The 25,157-nt window shown below is 36.1% G+C and overlaps 1 protein-coding gene across 1 annotated transcript in view; it reads right to left on the reverse strand.

Annotated features, from left to right (window-relative positions):
* Positions 1 to 25,157, reverse strand: part of PTPN3 (protein tyrosine phosphatase non-receptor type 3) — a 124,166-nt gene that overhangs the window by 57,311 nt on the left and 41,698 nt on the right. Inside the window, 7 exon segments of the mRNA XM_050708712.1 lie at positions 396 to 421; positions 424 to 458; positions 4,548 to 4,636; positions 9,658 to 9,745; positions 14,090 to 14,210; positions 22,791 to 22,843; positions 23,764 to 23,808. Of these exon segments, the coding sequence (XP_050564669.1) occupies positions 396 to 421; positions 424 to 458; positions 4,548 to 4,636; positions 9,658 to 9,745; positions 14,090 to 14,210; positions 22,791 to 22,843; positions 23,764 to 23,808 (457 nt within the window).

Here is a 25,157-nt window from a genome sequence, read left to right on the forward strand (position 1 = left end):
GTTCAGCAGATTCACTGCCATAAGGTGCTCTACAGGGCACAGTGAGCCAAGAAAAGCGCAGCAGTTACTTGCAAGAAAAATGCTAGGTTACTAAACCTAGAGAGGATGAGCATCTGTGTTTCCCCCAAGTCTGCAGGGGAAAATAAACCTGCGTTAAAAAGACATGGTCCAACAGACTGAAGGTTGAAGTACTCCATGTTGGAAAGGAAACAAAAATGGGAAACAGAATAAGCATAAGAAGTACCGCGATAGCAAGGGCAAATTAACCAAACAGAATTTCAAAGGCAAGTTATCATAACATAGCACCGACAGGTCCAGCCCTCTGTTGTCTATATTTTAAGGCCAAAAATTTGAACACAACCATTTAAACAAAACAAAGTGAAATGACTACTTACATGTTTTTGCCGTTGTTGTATAAAAACTTTTTCCTTTTAAAGGAAATTTTTAATATGTTCACCCTAAAAGAGAGACAGACCATGAAATACTAAATAATGCCTAGAGGGAAAAAAAGCAATTAAAAATAATACTGTGTGCAGTCTAAAAGATTACAGCTGTTAAATATTCAGTAAATAATATGCAACAATCTCCTGAGTGCTGAGTGGTATATAGATTCAAGAAACTTAAAGAAAAAAAAATAGCTAAGAAGGAAAGGTCTTTTTAAAATTAAGATTCTTCCTCATTTACTCTTTAAATAGCTCACACAGCAATTCTCTCCCACCAAATCTATTCTTGCAGCAAAAACTTGATGACATCCTTTACTAGCTGCACAAATGTTAAACGCGTCAAGTTTGGATAACTTAAGAATCATATGACAACTGTGACTAAACGAACAAAATTTAAGACCTTAATGACATGACAAGGTTGGTCATACAGTATCTGAAATTTCTCTGAGACTTCACAGAACTGACTTAGAATGTTAAAAGATAATTCACTTTTATTAACAACTAAAACATTGTAATTAAAGTCAACCCTGAAGGACAAAAAATGCAAATGTTAATGTATTTTTCACTTATTAATACTGCATAAAAATGCTACATTAACTATGTAGCAGAATTGAACATGTCTTTTCTATATATACACTGTATGATAAAGACTTTTTAAGGTTAGAGTTACATTGCAATTGGTGCTTAAACACTTTCCGTTTTAATTATATCCTTAGCAGTTTTGCTAAACTAAGTAAACTTCTAGGTGCCCAGACATCTTCCTACAAGAAAACAAGATTCATCTAAATTATCTACATTTTCTTTACAATAGTTCTACTTCAATAACTGAAAACCTACGCATTTTGGAAAAAGAAAACCATGATCTGTGATCACTTGGAACCATACTGATACCTGGGGAAAACTACTTAAGGTCTGATCACGTCATGTTTGTGAAAAAGAACATCTTAACATCGTGAAAGGTTTTTGGAAGGCTGCCGCTGAAGGTCTCAAAACATTCTCTTCAACTGATGTTTCACAGCACCTTAGATCTCATCAGCTCCCAAGTATATTGAAGACCATCTCAGTTGTTACCACAGTTTTTGCATACTCAGCACGTGGACAATGAATGCCATATCATCCGTTCCCCACTTCCTAAGAGTGATGCGCTGTTATAGCACAACATCCCTTGTTCACAGAGAAGAGCTTATATATGCAAGTTACAAACAAGAAAGATAACTGAACAAACAATTCCTTACCCCTGCACAAAAGGGGTGGAAAACCGAACACATGCTCATTTCCAAAAATCTCTGTCAATTATAGAGCCACAAAGAAACACGAATTTCATCCACAGCATTCTTTGCAATCAAATTGTGCAAGTTAATGGAAGGTTTAAATCATATCTCCTCCTTCTTCTGGAAATACTTGTGCCATCTGACTTGCTGCTTCCAGTGGTAATGATCTGCACTGTATACACAAAAGTTTTATATTCCCATGTCGCCAGTAAGCCATATAAATTTTCAGTTTATTTACTGAAGTGGAACTAATTTAAACCCATCCATCTTAATCCTAGTGTTACTCTAGCTGAACTAGTACTGCTCAAGTTTCGGGTTACTGGTTCTTTCCCTCCACGCTTCTTGGCTTAGCTCACACTTCAGCAAGTGAGTGAGTGTTTGGAGTTGTTCTCAGCTTACACAGCTGCTGTCACTCCCTGTTCTTAGCTAATGTAGTACCAGCAGAAACACAAAATACAAACAATTAACCTTGCAGACTAAGCAAAAAAACCTCCAACCAACAAAAAGGTAGACAACATCTACAAAAAACAAAACTCTCTCATCTCTCCCCACTTTTTTAAAAACAATTCACTGCATGGCCACATAATCACTTCATGTCAAATCAGGGCTTTAAGTCTTTTTATTTTGACTCTCCTCTATGTACAGTATGCCTCTCAACTCTATTCATTCTTCTTAAAGCACAACTAAACCTTTTTAATTTGGTGACAACAGTTACTAATCTGACAGTTTTATTTAACTCAAAATCGTTTGAAGCCTATTAGCCAGGGGAATGTTCGCATATAGCACAAGCCACAAAAAAAAAAAAAAAAAGGAAGAGATTAAGGTATTGAAGGATTTAGATTTAATGAGTGCCTGAAGGTGCCACATCCAGAACATAAGCTGAATGGAATGCAGTTATTCCTATTCCAACTAGTGGCTCAGCTGCCCCTATCACTCACCAATAGTCTGTCCAAGTGACTATGCAGCTAACTAAATTTCACCATTAAGTTTTAAAGTATACAATAGCTGAAGCTTAGGGATAATGATAAATCTTTTGGCTCCTGTCTTCTTCCATCATTCACAAGGGTCAAAGCAGATTTGTCACTTAGTGGGCAGAGTTATTTATTTCTGATCATCTTGGCAGTCCTGTCCTGGCACTCGCTGTTAACAGCTGGTAGTTTTTGACCTGAAGCAAAAATATTTAATTGTATGTCTCATACTTGCTCAAGGAAGATTCAGCAGGAAAGTTTTTGTCAAATTCTATGTAACACTCAGTTGAGTGGGGTTTTGATTTTAACTAGTAATGTAGCATATATTCCTGTAGCAGTTTCTCTGAAGTTTTCAAAGCAAAGAAACTGCATACACTGAATAGCATTTAGTGTACAATCTTAATTGCTGCTAACATAACACAGAGAGCTTGTATATTTTAAGATATTTTACTTGCAAAAGACCTGGAAATTATCACATAACAGTCAAGCACCCCAAGAATAATTTCCCAGAGCTCACTGTGTTAAATCCAGATTTATTTTACAAACCCATCGCGACTTGCATTGCCTCTGACTGATCACTGAGCTTCTTATGTAAGTCGCTTTGATTGAAAATCCTCCTTTTGCCAAGGCAGTACAGTCTCACTGCCTCCATTCCTGAAAACTTTTGGTCCCCTTTGACTACCATCATATGGCACAGTTGTATTGTTGTCACCCATTAATGCTGCAGAGTATTTTACTTACTGTACTGGAAAGAGTGCTCTGATGGTGTCTGCTGCCACCTTGAGTTCCACCACATTTATGCTGAAGCTCTCCCAGTTCACAGGAAGAGCTAGCTACTTATTACAAATGGTGTTACATAAGACGACTAAATACAGTTTCAATTATCTCAATATTTTTTTGTGTTCTAAGGCATACAATGTTCTGTAAGAAGTCTTCTTAGCTGCACACCTTCAACACAACCAACATGCATTAAAACTCCAGGTACTACCAAGATGCATCCTGCTTTGATGTCTAAAAAGAAATTGAAAGCTTACACTACAAACAAGACCTGCAGAAGGCAGAAAATGTGCCTCCAGCTGAGCATTTTAAAAACCTGCAGCTGTTTAAAGAAGCTGAGAGATTGACATATGAAAGGGCAAAGCTTAGGGCATAAAGATGAGAGATGGAAGTCTTCTATGCTTTAGTGTGCATTAGAGATGGATAAATGCAAGATGCTACTGTGCTGTATGAAAACATTATTGACATGTATTGAGGATGGCTACAGTATACTCAAGTGAGTTGAAAGACAACTCACGGCAAAGAAAAAAAATCCAGAGACTATGCAGTACATTTTTCCACTGAAATGCAAATTGAAACCTATCTTATTACTTTTTCCTAGGAATACCTGTTAATCCATAATGATCCATAATGGATGGATGGAATGACTCGTGCATTTAAGGAATATTGCTAACAGGCACCTTTTTGTACAATTGAGCAAAAAGCCAGTACAACCTACTGCAATGCACTTTCTTGTCACGATTAAGAATATTATATCATCTTACTGAATACATTCTCCAGAAAAACTGTTGCAAGTTATGTGAGGAAATGTGTCTTTGGGTACAACAGCAGAAATCTTTAAAACCACAAGGTCCTTCTAATGATATAGTCACACCTGTAAGTGAATGGACTTGATCGAGACTTCACATAAAGCAAGTAATTCAAAAGCCTAGGCAACAGGTTAATTTTTCTCTCAGCACAAGGAAATACCATGATACCCTATAAAGAACAAATCTGTGTATTGCAGGCTTCCTGGGAATAAGTGTTAAAGCAAATGGAAATTCTATTTAAAAGATTAGATGTAATTTTTTGTTAATAAAGGAATTTACCAGGGATAGAAGCTTGTGCAGATGAGTTTTCTGTATACAGCAATTCCACTGGATGCAATCCCAATCATGAGATCTAGGTTATGCAGATCCTGCAAGAGAAAAATAATGTAAGAACAGAGATGTAGTTTGTGTTATTCCCAGTCATCTACTTATAAATTCATTTTCAATTTTTCTATACTTAAAGTATAACTCCTGAGGCAATAATTCAATCAACTTATTTGGATTTTTATTCTTATGCATGTCTTTCCTTTGATCCTACCTGCTAGGTATTTCAATCATTAAAACAAGCTTTAATGTTCATTTTACTAATTAGACATTCTTTAGGTCAGCATCAGACTAAAGTTTCAAGCCCTTACATTAATTCAGTGATGGGAAATAAGTTGAAGTACTTTCCAAGATCAACCAGGTTAAGTGTCACAATTTTGGAAACCAGACACAAATTATCTTATTCTAAGATGCTTAAAAAGACAAAGGAAATAATTCCTCATCATTTTCAAAGAGGTATCAACCAGACCGGGCAGGAGGTGACTACAATTCTGCATATGGGAGTATGCTAGAGGAACATGCACGTGTATATGAAAATTTCATAAACAAAACTGAATCCATTGTCAATTAAAACAAAAAACTGTGTATTAGCTTAACATGCTTAACTGGAAAAACTCATCCATAAGTTTACAACAGCATTATGTCTAGTGAGATAGACGTGAGAAAATACGTAGTTATATATAAGGTGAACATTTGAGTATATAAAAAAGCGGGGAGCAGGAGCTGAAAGGTGAATTTGAAGTTAAATCTATATTGATGTTACATTTCATTCATATTACATTTCATTTCATTCATATTGATTGATATGTAACATATCAATGTTACATTTCATTCATATTTCATATTGATGTTACATTTCAGAAGTTACATTTCATTATGATTGACATGTTCTAGTACATTATACACAAGTTTCTAAACAGAGCTGAATATAAGCATAAATCTACATGTAAACATGGAACCCATTGGTTAAAATACCAGGTTTGACTCAAAAGTAGCTTCAGAATATTTTATAAGAGATGGCCAAAGGTAACAGATTCTCTTAAAGCCTTCTGTAGCTTAGCTGCTCCTCTAGATGGTACTCTGTGCTCATTTAATACACAGTCGTCTTGTACATCCAATCCTTACTTCTTCCTAAGGTACAAAAGAATAAGACCTTTCTTCTGTAAGGTACAGAAGAATAGACCATGCACCATACAATCTAAAAATAGTGGAAAGTCTATAGCAAATCCTTTAAAAAATAGTTGAATAAAAGTATGATACAGCTATATGACCGAATGAAGCTGAACTCAATTTGCAACACAGTTTGAAAACCTCCAGTGAAATACCACAGCAGTTCAGAGAGAAAGAGCATAACCTATTTAATAAATAGTGTATTGGCACTAAATACTGAGAAGATGAGAGAGACACTGATTCTATTTCTGAGAGTTTAATATAGGAAAACTATTATGTAGGTTGCTGTCCAAATAAGCTTAATCTCAGGGTAGTGCAGAATCAAATGAAATGATTACCAATCCCTAGATACCCACTGCCCCACTTTTCCAAAGAGTGCTGTTACAGGAGGTGGTTGAATGTCCATCTGAAGAGGCTCCTGGATTGCCAGAGTTGTGTCAGCATATTACAGTAATCCTGAACTGGCATCCATGTATTTTAATACAATGGAGAGAAAACTGAGGCGCTTTAGCAGATGAATCGGATGTAATTTCGCTGCCACGCTAATTCTAATGCAGGGCAGAAATCTGTATTACTGGCACTTGAAGCTTACTCCAAGTACCAGCTTTCAAAAATCAATAGTCTGAAGGAAAACAGCTTTAGGAGAAAATCTAGAAAACCTATGTGATTCAGCAGAAATAGGATTAGCTAAACACTTAATGGGGATTATTTAGGCCAAAACTATTCTTTTTTTTCAGAAGCTGTGCCAGAATAAACTGCCCCCCCACCTCTGTCCAAAACCCCAATCTTCCATGCTATTTATTATAATTAATTATAACGAATTGTCTTGTGTTAAACAAGTAAGGCTTGTGAAACAAAGAAAAACAAGACCTTGAACTAGCAAAGAAATAGGGTCTTACAATAGAAAGAAGATGTAGATGTGCAATCATTTCCATTTCAAAACATTTGTGCCATTAAACTGCACAAATAAGAATTGTCTATCACACATATCCTTTTCTTTTTGTCTATTTCTTCATATAGCCATAAAAAACACTTATAATGCTAAAAAATGCTCATGCCAGGGATGATCTTAGTTAAATACTGAGTCATTTTTTAATTACATTTGCCATCTGGACTTTTATAGATGTGGAAATAGCACGGTTCTACAAGTTTCCCATTGTTTTCTATAAGCACCCTTCCTCTGCATAAAAATGAAAGATGGGTTAATATCAGACTAATTATTCATCAGATGACAGTGCAAAAAGGAGATTTTATTGAGGCTTCCTGAATTCTTAGTTTTGAGGTATTAAATTCACTCTCTTGAGTTTCTTAATAGTATTTCATTTTAGAATATAACACTTTTAAAAGCTCAGACTAATCTTCAGAGTAAAGTAAAAGTGATTGCAGATGAAAATTGAACTCAGATTAATTCAATACTGCAAGTTTCATGTTTGGTCGCTAGAAAAAAGCTCACACAACTTTTGCAAAGTGCTTGACTTGCACCAGCTTCTTTTGACTATTAGTATAAAACCCAGTTGTTACCTGGCTTCTTTGCCATATAGAATATCTAAGAGGACGAAGACTTCATTTTAGCAGCAAGGGAAGAGCTGAATCATAAGGATTCACAGAGACAAAAACCTTTCAAAAAGACAGTTTTATAACTAGCTTCTGCTAGCAATTGTTCAAAGCACTTGGATTCCGCAAAATGGGAAGAGTGATTTAAGAGCAGTACTAAGCAGGGGAGGCTATGAAGAGGAATGCCAAAAATCTCTGCTAAAGCTGCGGTATAATGTAATAGCCTCAATCAAAGCATGGGGAGACGTGGACATCTAACTTTCACCGCAAACTTCAGAAACAGAGACCATTCCAGCAAACTGATTTGAACTACGGAAAACTGTTTACAGCCAACATGAGCTACCAAATGAGACCAAAGGATGAACATTCATCTGTAGGACTGCTACAGCACAGGCAAAGCATTTAGCAAATGAAAGAGTATCTACCAGAACAGAATACCAGGAATGTCCACTCTGATAAAACGCACAGTGCTATCACTTTTTCTCATAGGCTTTATAAAGAAAAAAAAAAAGGAAAGAAACTAAATTGTAACAAAAATACTAATTTGGATTGAAATAGTAGCAAGACTGTCTGCATCTTAGCAGCCTGTAATAGAGAAGGCTTTCACTCAAATCTCTAGTCCGTTTGATTCAGATCATACAAAAAACACTGGTGTCATGCACAGTAGAGGCTTATGACCAGCAAGCAGCCTGACATCCTGAGCCCCGGTCATTAAATATGAAACAATGCACTGGAAAACAGAAACACACTGTTTAAGCAGGTATCTCCAGACAGCACTGCTACTCAGAGAACAGTCCAGCACACTGCAATGAAATTTTGTTTGGTTAAAAATGTCTTGGCCCACTATCCTTTCTACTTGACACTGTATGACCGCTACTGACAACCTGGGTGCATTTCAGTGGCCTACAATTTGGGAAGGATTATAGAAACAGAAGTACTTTCAGAAACAACATCCCATGAATACTAAGAGAATGGAATGCTTGTCTCATGGTGAAAGTTTGGAATTTAAGGTTGCTTCAAAATGCTAGGCTACAATAGAAATTAAAAGGCATAGACTGGTCAAGTTAAGGGCACACACAGAAATCTTAAGTGTGACAAGTAAATGGTTCTTCACTACAGCAGAAATGTGACAGAGATGGCAATGCACAGTGAATCTAGATGAAGTCAGTTTAAGAAAATACGTAACATTTAAGGGAAACTTTTTACATTGTCAGAAGACAAGAATATAAGAAATTTGTTTATGTATGCTAGATTACTTACCACAACCATTGCATTTGAACCAAAATATTTTAACAATTGTCCCATAAGTAGCCTCTCCTGATGTTCGTATCAGCTGTTATGAGCATAGACTGTTCATATTTTGATCACTTTGACCCTTTCCTTTGTACTCACCGCAAAAAAAGGCACTACTGTTTTTGAATACCAAATTTCAGAAATATGAATGCAGTTACTGTAATTTTACACAGGAGTACTTTAGGAATCCTTAAAAATTTAATGCAACATTCACTTCTTTCCGGTCATATATAGAATAAAAAAACAAGAAAGCATCATGCTGAGGAAAGAAGATGACCTTTTCCATCCATTGCATCATTACCAAAAAATGATGTTTTCATTAAAATTCGCAATGACAGGATTATTAACAAATCTCAGATAAATGTTAGTAAAAACAGTAGTCATCTTCATTTAGAAAATCAATTATCTGCACTACACTTCATTAGGTTGTTGTGCTACAAACATTATGCCAAAATAGTTTGCTATTCCATAAAGGCAAAAATGGTAATTTGAACACCTGTATGTATGAAAAAAACATATTGGAGATTCCTCTCCCAAACAGTGTAATCAAACAATTAAATGACAACAACCAAAGAAATACTTGGATGTGTTTCTCATCAGTGAACACCCTGTGTCTGAAAGATTTCAAACACGTTTTTAGTGGCCATCCTTCATGCTGTTAAATACTGCTGTGATTTAGCCTAGAGTCAGGGGATACAGGAATGAAAGAAACCTCCATGTTTTTATTGCTGAGTCAGCACTAAGCAGAACATGCATTTTCTTTCATCCTGAGACCTTCAAGAACTTTAGTAAAATTCTTAAGTAAAATGTATTGCAGCATTGAAACAACGTATTTTAAAAACATGTTGCAACTCTTTTGAGGTTAGCTAGCATATTTAGTTGAAATTCTAGGACCTACATTTCACAGAAATTTGGGGAAAATCATGAAACTGAAGTTAAAAATAACACACAGTAAAGAATAAAATGCTACTGTTTCTACTGCTATGAAGATATCTACAAAAAGGTGTATAAAAAAAATTCCAAGTGAAATATTGCAATGTAAACATACTCTACCACTGTGCAATTCCACTCCATAGAAATCAAGTGTTCGTGCTATATTTATGTAGCAGGACTCTGCTTCAGATTGCTTGAGGCCACTGAAAGAGGAAAAAAAAAGACGCAGACCACAGTTAAAAATAAAAGATGTGGAATTACTTTTATTCCAAATGTAGAAAAAGAAAGAATCCTACAGCCCAGTGTCTGACAAATAAACCTTATTAAATGGTGCCACAAAGTACTTAACTTGTGAAGGGCCTCATAAACGCCTCTCAAAATTGAGCAAACCATAAACAGTGTCATCACATCAGACATTCTGCACCAATATTTTTAGAAAAATCATTTTTACCTGTTTTGTTTAAAGGGGTGAAGAAACAATTCCCCTGCAAAAGCTTCTTCTACAATGAGAAGCTCTATCCCTATACATTCTATACTGCATAGCCTCTCAGAAGAAAGCTGTTTAGAAGAAAGATTAGAAGCAGAAATCTACTCAAAAGGTGGAAGAGGGAGGGAGAATATTAAAGAAGTTGAAGTTACAAAACTCACCAAGGAAGAACCATTTGAGTTTATCCATAATTAATAAGCAGAAAGTCCTATCATACATTTTCCCCTGCCACTAGATGTGAAATGTGTGGAAGACTTAAAATGATTCTATCTCCTGGTTTTCTAGGAAATTTCTAAGATTCTGTGAGGTGCTTGGTTTCAAAGAGAAGAACTCAAACATCCCCATGTCTAATAAACTGATTTTATAACTTCATGGAAGGGCTATATGGAATCCACTAGGAGCTTTAAAAAACAAAGAATCCAAAAGTAATCCTTACCTAGATAGTTATCCCATGCAGCCTACTAATTATTCACCTGAGAGGACTGAACTGCAGCTACACAAGATCCCCCTACGTATGATAAAGAGGTAGTTGCTTCTAACGAACGGTAGGGCCAGGAGTCTTTCTCTGTTGAGAACTGATCTGACAACAGCCCACTATTTTGGAACCTGCTGTAGCCTACTGCCATCGTGCTGTGCCAGCAATGATCCTGGCCTTGAAGTGCAGACCAATGATTCAGGCACTAAAGAATATTAGGGAATTGTCAGAAGAGACCAACTCATTATTACCTACACACATCTAAGCAGGATGGTATCTGATGTCTTGTTTACCATAGCTACAACTAACTGCAGATAAAAGAATTCTTCTGAAACTAAGGACATAAAATTATGTTAATCACACATAACTTAAACCAACAACCTGTAAGAAACACATGTAACAATAACTCGAGATAGAAAGGCATTCCATATAAAGCAGTAATTCCCTTTTTTTTTTTTTTTAAAGGAAGCTTTACCTCAAAAGATGGACATCTATTACTTCAAATTACTTATCCATCTTCGTAAATCCCAGACCATCATACTAATCTTCCCTGAAACTGCCACTCTAAGAAATATTACATTATGCTCCATAAAACCAATTAGAAAGACTGGAAGTGATCTTGAGCCAGAAAGCCATTGCCAGAAGTGTGGCTTGAAAATGTCACAACATCATAATAAAGACTACAAGTAAAATAAGCTGCTTGCAGACAAACTACTTACTCAGACCCACACCTACACTGACTACTGCACCTTGATTTCAAAAAAAAAAAAAAAAGCATTCAACAACAGTATGCTGTATTCAACAACAGTATGCTGAATACAGAACACCTGCTGTTTGCATTAGTATATCATTTTCATCTTTTAAATTTTGATCAAGAACTTCTCAGAAAGGTGGGGAAAGTGATGCATACCAACAAGACATGCTTGCAAGTTTTAATTCTCAGTTTGCATGCGTCATTTACATCAGATCAATCAAGTCTTGTGTCTTGAAAGGCCAGTAAGAAATGCCTCAGCACAGACTACGATTTTTTTTTTTCCTGTTTCTCCTCCTACTCTAATAAAGAGAAAGCTAAACCCACAGGTCCTTAAGCAGGTAGTAGTTACTCAGTGAAATAAACAGGTAAGAGGAAACTGATTTTGGTACCTCCTACCAGTTTTTATAGCTGTTGATACCGAAAGGCTAACAAACATCACGTAGAATGTAAGCATAGTGTGAAGTTTCAAATGCATCCATTTCTTCAAACTGATGGCTAAATCTAGCAAGCACTAGGATAGCAGTACCAATTTCGATAATAGCCACATCTTATGAACTCTGGGTGCTTACGGTTAAGAATAAAATTTAAAAAATAATAATAATGAAAAAAACACATACAGAATAAAAAAATCACTCTACAGAGTTAGGAATGAACACAGAAGGAATATTTCTGAAGCTTTACCAGTTTGATATGAAAACAGTTGCTTTCTCAACAGTTACTGCACGCTGAAGTGTCTCACATAAACTTGATCATAGAACTAACTACCTTCTCAAATCTGGCAAAATATGAAATTCGGTTTGAAAATACGGCAAAGCTAGAATAACTATGAAGCAATATGGCTTCTCAAATCTATACTGCATTTCAGCAATTATGACCTTTTAATTTTTCTCCACGAAAGTTTCCCAAAGGATGGACATGAAAGAATGAAAAAGAACAGACGCTCATAGGGCTGGCTTTGCAACCCTGCAATCTAAGGATGATAATTTATAAGGGATAATAATTTTCAGATATTACACGTGGCCTATTGCAAATACTACCAACTCACTTCAGATCAGTAGGAATTTTATTTCAAAACACTGTTCTCCTCAGTGAGATGAGGAGAAGCCATAAGATGATTCAAATCATAAGATGAGAAATTTTCCCTTTCATATTTCCTTCTTAGAAGGCCCAGTGAACACCATAATCATTCTTGTCAAATATGTTACCAGCACTGGCTTCATCAAAAAAAAAAACACGTCTCAAATATCAGTATTCACGATACATGCCAAAGGAAGATGTAACAAATACTGCTAGAATACACTAAACTTGTCTGCCTCTCCCTGCACTCAGAAATAAATAGTCCTGAAAACCAAAGTTTTTAGAAAGGCTGTAAGTGAATAAAGAAGCATTTTTGCTAATGCAGCCTATTCAAGTATTGTTATTTGTAACTTTAATTCCATAACCTACGTGAATAGAGTTCTTAAAATACAGCACTTAGACTTCATGATCATGATAGCTTCCATCTACCAAAAACATTCAATGAAAGCATCAGCTTCACTGAAAGGTCCCAGAAAAGAAAATACTTTCCAACAGACTCAACCACACACACCTTCATGCAGACCAATAGTAATCTCTAGTCTGTTCTCCGCAGGACATAATTGGCCATATATTTGGCTACGACAGCACTAAGGCCATGACTTCAACCTACCCACTCAAAGACTCCTCAGAATCTTTCCTCGGTGGTCTCCAAGTCAACTTCTTCCTAAAGACAACCGGATTTATTCATTCCTGTCTACAAGTTCCTCACTAAAGACTTCTGAGCCTTTTGGAAACTGAATTAATTGGGAAGAAATAGAAGCCTCAGGTATTGTGTTCCTGCAGATGAACGGCTCGGAAAGCAGTCCCGATTAGTACCTATGCTACAGGAACAGCTGCTGCATGAGTTCAACGGTTATTGCCATTTTACCTCCATAACTGACAACAGCATGCAGGCTCTGGACTGGGCTAGGCAGCTCTCATGAAGTTCAGAACCACTCACTATACCTCACTAACTCCACCAGTGGTAAAGAAACAAGGAAGAGGTGAGAGTACTGAAAGAAGGCAAAAAAAAAAAGGAGTATTAGGGGTTGAGGAAAATGGAGACATTTCAGGGCAGAAAACAAGAAATCAGAGAAATTGGGAGGATGGGAAACTAGCTCTGCTGCAATAAAGATAAGGACAGAGTATGAGTCTTAAGAGATTCAGATTTCATTTGTTCAAATGTAAGCGGCAATTTCTTAGGTTAACGTATTTGCATGCAGCATGCAAGTATCTGATCGACACCACTAATTCTAAGTGTCTGCAGTCTTACAAGGAACAAATCAGCAGGGTTAGCAAGAGTAATTAGCAGTAGACTTCAACTGGAACAATCAATTGCAGCCTTTATATTACACTCAGGAGAGTGGAGTAAAAGCACTAAGTTTTTGAGTATTGGTCTTTCCCCTGCCACCATATCCCCTCCATATGTGCATAAAAAAAAACTGTACCATTTCAGAAATGGTCACCAAAAAACCTCAAACATCTAGTACAGTGTTTTAGATAGTTACCATTAGCAATGTGTAATGCTAACTGATCTACTTGTTATAACTAGAAATTCATTTAAAAGTTTTAACATATTGGCATCACACTCTGAAAAATATGTGTTTTTTAGCACGTAGGTGCAAAATAAGTATTTTATGTATTTTATTTAACAGAAGTTATAAGAAATAAAACCACTAAAAACTTGAATCTTCCTTTTTGCACTGCCCCCCCCCCCCTTTTTTTTTTTTCTTTAAGAATTCATGGGGCACGAGAGAATTGCAAGTTAATGTTACCTGTGTTGCTCATGTAGAGATTCTACTTTGGTAAGAAAATCTTTGTTCTGCTCTGGTATAAAGTTGTAATTGGACAGATATCCTGAATGATGTACTGAAGCATTATAGTCTCCAAGTTGTGCTGTTAGAAAACAAGAAATACACATACGAAGTTTCCATGGTTAATTACCATTTAGAAGAAATCCCTCCTCCTTGTTAAAATATGACAAAATATGCATGCATATGGGGAAAAGCAAGAATTAAAAACTATTTCCCAATGGACAAGCAGTATTGAACACAGCAAATTTTATGACATCAATGGAAATGTTTTGTTTGTTTTTTCCCAAAATATGCTTACTCTAACTATAATCTCAGGCACTGAAAAACTCAGTACTTACTCATATAACCACAGTTTTGCATCACAACCTGTAAAAACACTATACGGGCAACACATGCCATGTTGGCACAGACAACCAATACTATAACATTAGAGGGAAGCAAATTGCTTCAGTGAGACAAATGAAATTACACAGAAATATCTTTATTTGACTATAACAGATTAGAAGTCTTCAACAAGATCTGTCACTTAAAAAGCTTTTTTTTTTTTTTTTTTTTTTGCTTAGGAGCATAAAGTTTTTATTACAAAGCAATAAGCTTCACAGAAGTTATTTGTATGATGTATAAAGTAGCACAAGAGAAAGTACTTGTGTGGACTGCAAATACTTCAGCATGTAAGGTTGCAACTAAATCAAAGAACAAACATTTTGGAACAATGCTATCACCACTATTTTCCCAGAAAAGACAAAGTATAGAAGACTGATTTAAATGATTCAGGCTAGTGAGAAAATAAAAAAAAGTTGTGCGCTTCAGAAATAACTTACAGGTAGAATAACTATGGAGTATCTGCAATGCAGGGCATAACAAGTATTTGTCACTTGCTTATCGAAAAAGCATGAATTGTAGAGCTTAGGAAAGTGAACCACCATGATAAAAACCAGTTTCTAAGCAAATACAGTCGGAAACTAATACAGCTGCACACCTAGTTGTCAGCATGGAGTACTTAAATAAAAATTGGAATGATATACATTAAGTAGTATATTTTGAATACAGATGTTCCTGCAGTGCTTTCTCTTTTTTTAAAAAGTAGCCTGAATTTTAAATTATTAGAATGGCTGGCAAAAGAGTAAATATTTACTATTAGAACTACAACACATATTTGAATAGTGCTGTCAAATAATGCACCTCAGAAGAAGAAAAAAAAGTGAAACAAGAATACAAGCCAGAAGAGCCAGAAGTATAACAAGAAGCTGAAATAATTTTAGGAATACCTACATATCAACAGAAATCCATGTTTCTACCAAGAACAAGGCTATGACTATGAAACAACAGAAAGCTTCATACAAAGCAGGCACATTAGTAACAGGGGAAAAATGAAACACAATTCTGGATGACAGTAGTCGACTGAAGACTTTTTACCTTTATTAGCCATTAACATAACTCATCTTTTCTGTGAAACATAACATACATTTTTAATGTTGTTCTGGTGACAGAGCTTTGTTGCAGTCGGTTTGAATTACATCCTTGTCAATGGGAAGAGACCAGATTGCCAGGAATTAGACTATGCAAATGTCCACTTCATTTATTTGTATTAGGTAAGAATATTTTTACTGTAATTTTACCTTCTCTAAAGAGGGCAACTGTTGTTCCTTCATTGGTTATGATGTAGGGTCTTCTTGCTCATCTTCCCAATATGGATGTGGCTCTGGTCTTTTTTCCTCTTCCTCCTAGCTATCTGAGGTCATGGCAACAAGGGGAGCAGGTCAGAGTACTACTTGCTTCTCCAGCTCCCCAGCCAACTGTCACAGTTGAAGAGAAACTATAAATGCTGATTAGTAGACATCTTGGAACAGTAATGTTCTTGTGCAGGATTTTAGTTATCCAAATAGGAAAAAAAACGTTAGGGCATATCAAGACCTCAGTAGGAAGAAAAATCCATAAGGTTTCTAGCTCTTTAATGAATTTCTCCAGAAGATAGGGGGTGGGAGGTTGTTAGTAAAGACCTTTCCGATCAGTTTCTCCTGACATATAGCTTCTGCTCTGATCACACAGGCCAGCAGCAGCAGATAAAACTGATTCAGTGAAGATAAAAGTAACTTCTTTTTTTCCTCCAAACATTTCCCCATTCTAATCATCCATTGCTCTTTAATTCATCATAACTAGGTAAAATTAAAGAAAATTGAACCAAGGAGGAATTAAAAAAATCAGTTACTTTAATATCAGTTTCTTGTATTTTAGAGTTGTATAATTTAATATAAAAAGTTTTAAAGAAGGTAACATGATGGAACCATTCATTTAGAAGTTGGTATTCAGTTAAGAGTCATTTCTTCTATAGCTCTCAGTAAAAGGACAGTGAAGTACCATGCAATAATTTTCCTTGGGTGAAGTCCCACATTGATCTGGTGAAGCAGCAGTTGTGTAAGCTCTTGATACAGTATCAATTTATGAATGCTTGATAAATAAGTCTTGAGCTCAAACATGTTGACACTGGATATGAATCGGGTATCCTAATGCAGCCTAAAGAAGTCATGTTTTCTTCAGACTTTTTACAAAGAATTTTCTCAGAACAATGTGTGAGGGTATATATTTTTGCCTCTTGACAGCAAAAAGACTTTTTTGTGCAGGAAAACATCAAAGAAAAGGGCTACTTCAAGCGTGGCTGGGTGGGAGGTGACGGGGGCTGTACACATTTTGGTGAGACTCAGATACAGAAATGATGACAGGCAAGAGAAGTGTGAGCACTGGAGACTCAAAACTGAACTGGAAAGGCAACCTGAGCAACCTCGTCTGATTTTGAAGAATCCTCTTCCAAGCTGAATCTTTCTGTGGTTCTACTTTTATGAAGTTATTTTTGATATGCAAGCCTTCTGCTCTATGACCAAGATAACTATTTGCTTGTTTCTGGTTTTAGAAGTTAATTTGTTGTTGAACGCTACCAGCACCAAAACAGTGAATTCAGTTTGGCCCTGTTCTTTATTTACACAAAGATGTCAGGCAGCCCCACAAAGCACAGTAGTAGAAAATAAAAGCTGTTAGCTTTGTATAACTTATATAAGGAATAGAAAATGGTCCCCATTTATCTGATATCCTTACAGGTGCAAAAGACAAGTCGGTCTCTGATTCTAGAAAGTTTCCTTATTAACAATAACAAAAACATTTGTGGACAAAGTAACAGCACCAAAACCTGTTTATGCACATGGGCACTCCAAATAACTACGGATACAAGAAGCTGATGTACGAATGCTTCATTTACTAAGCATGATGTAGAATCAGTCATAGATAATACAAACATTTCAGTCCAAAGGAACGCCTATAGAAGCTAGTCCCTGAAAATAGGTTTAGTATCAATTTTCCAAAGACCTGAGAAGTATATCTGAAAATGATCAAGTAGTTTTGCACTGAGTTTGTAACTTTTTGCAGGGTTGAATATTTTAGGTTACACGAATAAAGTGAACTGAATTGCCTGGTTTTAAAAGAGGATAATTACATAAGCAGATCGAGTTCCCAGTGGAACCGAAAATAACCAAATAATGGGACAAGTTTAGAATATGAGTTATATAGGAAACGCAGTTGCTCATGATGTTGAAGGAGTGGCATGAAAGGAAGTTTAAGTCAAAAGTTAAATTAGTTAACTTTTTACCAAGGAGTAAAAATTCTCAGGTAATAAAATTGCAATGCAGGATTAAAATATAGTTAGGGCCACATGACTGGTCTCCATATAAGGATGGCAATAATGTGATGAAATGAGAGTGAAACGTAATATTGAAGGCTGATGACAAATTTATCTTCATGAGGACACTGAGGTACAGAAAGAAAAGATGCATCCTCATCATTCTCATCTCCACAGTTCAAGCAGTTTAGGATTTGCTAGCTACTGTTGAGAAGTAGTAACTACTAGTTATGGAAATGGTTCTGGAATCTGGAATAAAATCCACTATACCAGAGTTCAGTTTTGAAGAACCAACATAAGAATGAAAACACTTATTAAAAATAATAATTAAAAGGAGCATTGAAATGATTAAAAATCCATGTAGATGCAGAAGTTAAAGATACCACGTTGAAAACAGTTATCAGAAAAAGACAACAAAAATGACCAAAAAATCTTAAGTGGATGTTAAGAGAATCAAAACTGTTTCAACAAAAGCAACCTGTAACTAAATAAGGATAAGAATATGAACTCTTAACTCAGAGAACCACTAAGTAAGCAAGCATGAATTCCCCACTGGGCAAGAAGAGCTACCTAACACATGGATAAAACCAACTTGTTTTGCCGATGACGACTGTAAATCGTTGCTGAATACACTTACGGAAACTGGTCACTTTATGGTCAGATGGAAAGAGAAATTAGGTATTAAAGTAATGAAACATTTGTAGAAATAAATGGCAAATATACATACACAACGGTGGTCTCAAAGTCATCCATTAACACTCCAGAAAGAAAAACGAGTCAAACACATCGTAATGCATTTTATTTAAAAAAATAAATTAAAAAAAAAAATCAGATGCTGAAAACTCAGACAAAAGTTGAAAAACAAGGGAAGTAAGAATAAAGCCGAAAATGAGTTCTAGTGAGTTGCTATTTCTAAATCTTAAATACAAACTACTTCAGAAACCATCCAATCACAATCAAAGTGTTGAGAAGAGCAAAGCATATCCAAAGTACAAGGAGTATTTCTCTTGAAAAATTTTGGGGGTAGGGACAAAGGTTAGGATAAAATACTTATGAAAAGGAATAATTATCAGTACCAAAACACTAAGAGGATTTGTGGAACTAATACACCTTAAAACTCCACTCATCAGTCATATGTTGTGCCCCACAATTCACTACAACTCATTATCGTGGGCATAGTAACGCACCACATGGACCTTGATCCTTGGTAACTGTTCTATTCCCCTTTTTAGTTATGTTACACGGAAGTACTTATTAAAAGGTTCATCTATCTTAAAAATACAGATGAAATAGTAGCTGGTCTACAAGGCACTATAAGAAGTCAGCTCCTTCAGCCACACAGTATTAGCCAGTATCCCAGTCTGGGATTCTACACTCCAGAGATTACAGCACTGTACTTCAACGTTTTAAAGTGTTACAGATTCAAACAATTATTTGCAGCATAGTGGAAGAACCTCAGACAAACAAGTGAAGTAATTATCTTCTGAAGTGTCCTCTGTATTGCTTATCACAACTGTAAAGCATAATTAAGGAAGAACAATCCAGAACAGCAAGAAAGCTGCTGTTGTATGAAAGCTGCCAGCAAGCCCCGAACCAGCAATCTAGACCACAGAGAACCATGTGGAAGAAAACGGGCAGGTATTTCAATTCATCTCTCCAAGCAGGATTCTAGTATTCGAGGTTTCATCACCACCACAGATAACACGCTGGTACTGTTGATGACAAGCACTGTAGGACATGATAAATGTCTCCTATGATTAAACAGCATTGCTGCAGGCTTCAGAAGAATGGATAGGCCACACAAACATCTGGTAAATAATTTTCAACACTGGAAATTCAAGTCAAAGTCCTCTATATTTATCAAATCTGATTTGGGTTCCAAAGTAAAAGGGCTACAGGTACCCTGGAGTAGCAGGAACCTTGACTGACCTTTGAACAAATCCATCAGCTTACACAACGTCCTTCAGAACACTATTTCCCTTTAAAAAAAAAAAAACGGGGGGGGGGCAAGAACCAAGCACAAAGATACAAAAAAAAAAATAAAATGCTAGCTGCAAAGAGGAAGGTCTCTGCAAAGGAAGCCAAAGGTTTTGATGGATTTTCTATAAAAAAGAAGAGGATAAAATGAAGCTAAGTTAGAAGAATTAAGCAAGAGGAAAGTGGATGGGGAAACCACGTGGTGCAACTCTCACCGTAGATATTCTGTTGTTTTCATGAACTGATGTTCCCCTAAATTTTCCAGCCTGCCTCCTCTTCTGAGGCAGACAGGATCTCAGCCTTTGGCCAACGCTTGCTGGAGTTCTCTGAACTGTAAGAATCTCTTATCTCCTGAGGAACCTGCATGCTAAGTTCAGCTTTCCTAAAATGCTCACCCTTGCCTGCCTTCTTTTTCTTCAAAGAGGTTCAAGTCCACTTAAATCTCAAGCAACCCATCAACCCCTTCCCGAGTAAATTCAGGAAGAAAGACAGCAGTGTGCTGCAGATCTCCCAGCACAGCTGAGAAGGGAACCATATCACAGGAGATAAGACAAATACTGCTTAAAAGAAGAAAAAGAAAAAAAAGACAGTCACAATGAATCACTGAACAACTGACGTTCAGGAAAAAGAAAGCTTAGAAGTATTCATAGCATTTCATGTTGGCTTTGCAGCTGTGTTTTAGATTCAAGCCCCAGACTAGCAAATGACTAACACACAAGTGAGCAAAAACTTCAACCAAATCCATGGGACCTCCTGCATACTTGTAGTTAGGCACATTTAGATACTGTCTTGGAAGAGGGAACTTACTACAGGCAGGAACAGAAAGTAAGTGTAGCTAAATCAGCTACATGACATAAAATAAAAAGTGACACGATACACACCCATTATTTAATTTTATAGACTGTACAACATTCCCATTTTACAGTGGTAGAAAACAAGGGGTACAATCTCCCATTAAATTGTTATTTTAACAGAGGAGCATGCTTCAGTCTCAGAAATTTTGAAGTTATTTGAAATGCACCTTAGTAAGCTCTCCTTAAAAAAGGATTTCAAAACTCACTGATAGTTTAATATTCATAAATGCATCAGAAACAAACTTATACTTACAAATGTCTGAACTGAATTGGTAATCAAGTTGAGTCACATGCTATTTAACTGGACACACTATTCACACACATTTGTATTCCCCTGTAAATTAGCACCATCAAACAACACAGGGTGTGTCATGAAGGTAAAGATTACCACGACAGGGTTTTCTTTCATTTTAGAACAGTAGTACTAGACCCAAACATCCCTTCAATGAGCAACGGAGATAATGAGCATCCTAACAGCACAGCAGCCATCACCACCAAGTATCTGCTTGCAAAACTCAAAAAAGCCTGTGAAGGTTAACCATAGAACTGCCATATGTAAAGATTATAGTTAAATACAAGAGCAGAAATATCAAACATCAGGCTTCATGCACAGTGTAAGACATCGATTTCAACCCTCCCCCTAGTGACAACTGCTCCACCTTTTAAATAAGCATAAATTTATCAAAGAGCTGTGAGTTCTCCCTCTGCATACAATGGAAGTTAAAGGAAACAGCAGCCTGAAAAACACCAAGAAGCTGCATTAACAGGAAACAGCTCAGGTAAAACCACCCATGGCAACTTTGGAAAACTGATTTTTAACAAGCAGATACCTCCTACCCAAAAACTTAAACTCTCCTTAAAAAGTGTAACTAGATATTAAAATACACTAGTACGCTTCCACAACCTTTACTGATCTTCTGTCATTCTGCTTTCATAAAACTAACTGCATCATTAGGTATTAAAAGCACTGAAAAGGGAGCTCTCATAAAACCAATGGGAAACAGGAATTACTTTGGCATTGGGGGTACACTACCCGTGACATAACTCATTTTGAAAATCAATCACAAGTTCAGGATGAACAAAAGTATTTGCACTCTTCAGTGTACCTTTTCATCTTCTTGCTTTAGCACAACCACATTGCCAATTCTGCACTTAGCATCCTCGACTGTTTCAGTGCCATACTGTGTTCCAAAGATACGGGAGTACGTATGCATTCTCTTCTGCAACAAAACTAGGACACTAGCCTACCATGGAAAACATGTTCTGGTTTCAACTGTTCTTATTAATCTTGAATATGGTTAAAGGTCCATTTAATAGAAGGATGAAAAACGCAATGAACATAAAAGTGGATTGTTCACAGTCACTTGGGATTTTCAGAGAGACCCACAGCTTGCCACTCTACACTTTCTCCTTTGAAAACTGAATTTTAATTTTTCAGTTTCATGCCTTCCTATAATCATTTCTGTGGACATTGCTAATGTCAAAGTAATTATACAACTGTTCTACTATGCTTGCTCCACAATCTTTTTTTTTAAATGCAAAAATAAAATATTTTTATTCTTCTATTATTACCCTTAGAACTTCTTTTTGCTAGCAGCAGGCAGATGACAAGGATGTAAATTATTGAAAGCAGAGTCACCTTAACATATTGCAAACTGCCAGTTTTTACATATCTAACAAATCAGTATTTCCTGAGAAAACATTACGTAAGAACATTTGAGTTTCTTAATCACAGTAATCAATTTACCTTCCCCTTAACTGTTCTCTAGATGATCTCTTATTTCCCTGGAATGCCTTCCTGTAGTTACTGTAACAAACACTAAGCTTCATTTTGTTTCCAATGGCAATGGAAATGCGCTTTTTTTTTTTGGTCAGCAGTACACATTCTACAAGCACACAAATGTAAGAACACCATTGTTGTTGTTTATTTGTGTTTTTTTTTTTTGACAGACACAATAAGTACACTTTTTCTATGTATAATATCTGAAGGTTGTCATTAGTAACTTCCTGTCCTCTACAAATGCCACAAAGCATGACCTGTAGCATTTTCGACATTCCACACCAGCAGATAAGGAAAGAAATCTTCCCTTAGTTTCCAATGCAGAACAGCAGAGAAGGTGGTTGGTCAAATACATTTATTAACAAAAGAAAGATCATTACTTACACTGTACTGCATACGATGCCAGGACAACAGCAGAATTAAGGGGGCATGACAACCTGGAAAGAGGGAAAATATTTTCATTTAGACAAACAGTATAAACACTAACAACATCTTTGCAATTAGTTCAGTTCGTAAGTTCAGTACCTAAGGATTTGTTTATCTTCAAAGGGTGTCTGATTTTTTTCTTACACAGATTGATTGTCAAAGCAAAGTAAGATTGAACATTACAGGCTAGCTGGGTAACTGCTTCTTGAGTAAATGGATGTACCTAGTCCTAAAAGGACATATTCTTGCTAGATGCGTATTCTGGAAACAAAAGAAGGGATTTTTATGGGGCTCTGGACATTATTTTAATAGCTGCAGTCTGGTATATTTAAAACTAGACACAAACTCTAAAATTAGCCAAATGCCAGGCAAGCTCTGATATAATATCCAAAAGTGACTCCATAAACAACACCTACTATGAAATCCTAAAGGCAATTTAGGATTGCTGATAAGCTGGACATTTTTTTTTTTTTTTTTTTTAATTTACAAGCACACAGGAATCACAGCCCAAAGAACCACTGGGTATGTATGTTCACACTATATAGAAAAGATACCCCGTGACCATGAGAAACAGTAAGAAACAGTAATATGAACTGCCCTTTGCTATTCCCTTCCTGTTACTGCAGTAGACAGCAGGCCCCTCAAGTTTACAATACTGTCTAGCACACCACGCTTTGCAGAAAGAGGGTGTCTCAAGCAGACGTTGTATGTGCAGAAACACCATCTCCTACAGCTCATTCACAACAGACTCCTAAAATGCTCTTAACAATTAAGCTATGCAAAAATTTGCAGTTTCCAAGCAACTGATTTTTTTAAAAGCAGTATTTCATGATGTACATTTTTATAGCAACAATAGATATCATCAGAAAAAGGCTTTTTTATTGGTTTTGATTTTCAACAGAATTATGGAAAAGTTGAAGATTCTTATTACCTTCCTTCCACAATGTCTGTCTTCAGTTGTAAGAAGAATAAGTGCCTAGGAAATATTTTGGGGGAAAAGAAAAAGACTTAATTTTCATATTTAAAAGGTATGGTTTAAGTGGTTCCAAGTATTAATTTTATTTTATTATGGGGGTAGGTTTCCTTGCAAATTATACAAACAGATTAATAAAGCTTAGCGGCATTTACAAATACGTCATCACACACCCACTCTCTTCTCACAACGGTTTGGAAAGGTCTTTGACAGTCGTTACCACAACACCAGGACCACAGTATTAATGTCATAATGACCACTGCAAAATACAAACAATTACAGAACCAGTCTCCCTTTCTCACAGGAGCATCCAACTTGGATATAACTTCTTTAAAAAAATAAATAAATCTGCGATAGTCTATCTTGGGACTATTTTTAATGATCAAGGGAGGATGAGACATTCCTCAAGCAGCATATGCTGACAAAAGCTCTTAAACAACCCTCCAAGAGCAGTTTAGTCTTTCTCATATTAGGGTGTTTGACAAAATTACTTGACGGCAGTATTGGAGTGCTGGGAGTGAAGAATCACACAGAGCAGGCCTTTGAATAATTTTAGTTTACAACTGCAGAACAGCTTACAGCCGCATGATTAACAAATACCAAAACAGGTCAATACTTCATTTCTCTGTAAGAAACCCTTTTAAAATGCTGTACTATTTATATTCTCAAGGCACTGAAATTAGCTATTAAAATTTAGACAAACAATGAAAATGTTACAAAAATGCCAGATGAGTGGGAGCCTGTGAATTCTAAATTCTAAACCCTGTACACTGAACAAAACAAGTATTTCAAGTCTTTTGACACATTAATTGAAAATTACTTATAATTCATGTACCCCACCACTCCCAAAACTCAGATTAAAAAAGAAAATGTTGAAGGTCTGCTATAAACTGAACCATTATGTATCTTTGTATGTTACAAGTAATGGGTGAACTAGAAAACAAGAACTGTTATCTGCTCTTCCTGAAAGAAAATAAACAACGCCCTCTCACACCCTTGGAATTAAATCTACCAAGTGTGTTCAGAACTGACTCAGTGCTAATACAAAAAAATTAACAGACTTCAGGCATGCAGACAGCTTAATCATTGAACTTCCCCATTTTTTAATCATTGCATCTGGTTAACTAAGGGATTAGAAGAGGAGGAAAACAATATGCAGCAATAAAGAGTTCAAAAAGGAATCCAATGTGCAAATAAAACAACTGACATCTCTGTAACTGGCTTATACTTCTGCCTGTATTTTGGAATTGCAGGCTGCCTATAGCAGAAACCATTCATTACAATCATCACATGAAGCTGCTAATTCAAAACACATTTAATACAAAGAATTATACGAGGTTATATTACATAAT

The sequence above is a fragment of the Cygnus atratus genome, chromosome 2 (assembly GCF_013377495.2).
Source record: "Cygnus atratus isolate AKBS03 ecotype Queensland, Australia chromosome 2, CAtr_DNAZoo_HiC_assembly, whole genome shotgun sequence".
NCBI lineage: Eukaryota > Metazoa > Chordata > Aves > Anseriformes > Anatidae > Cygnus > Cygnus atratus.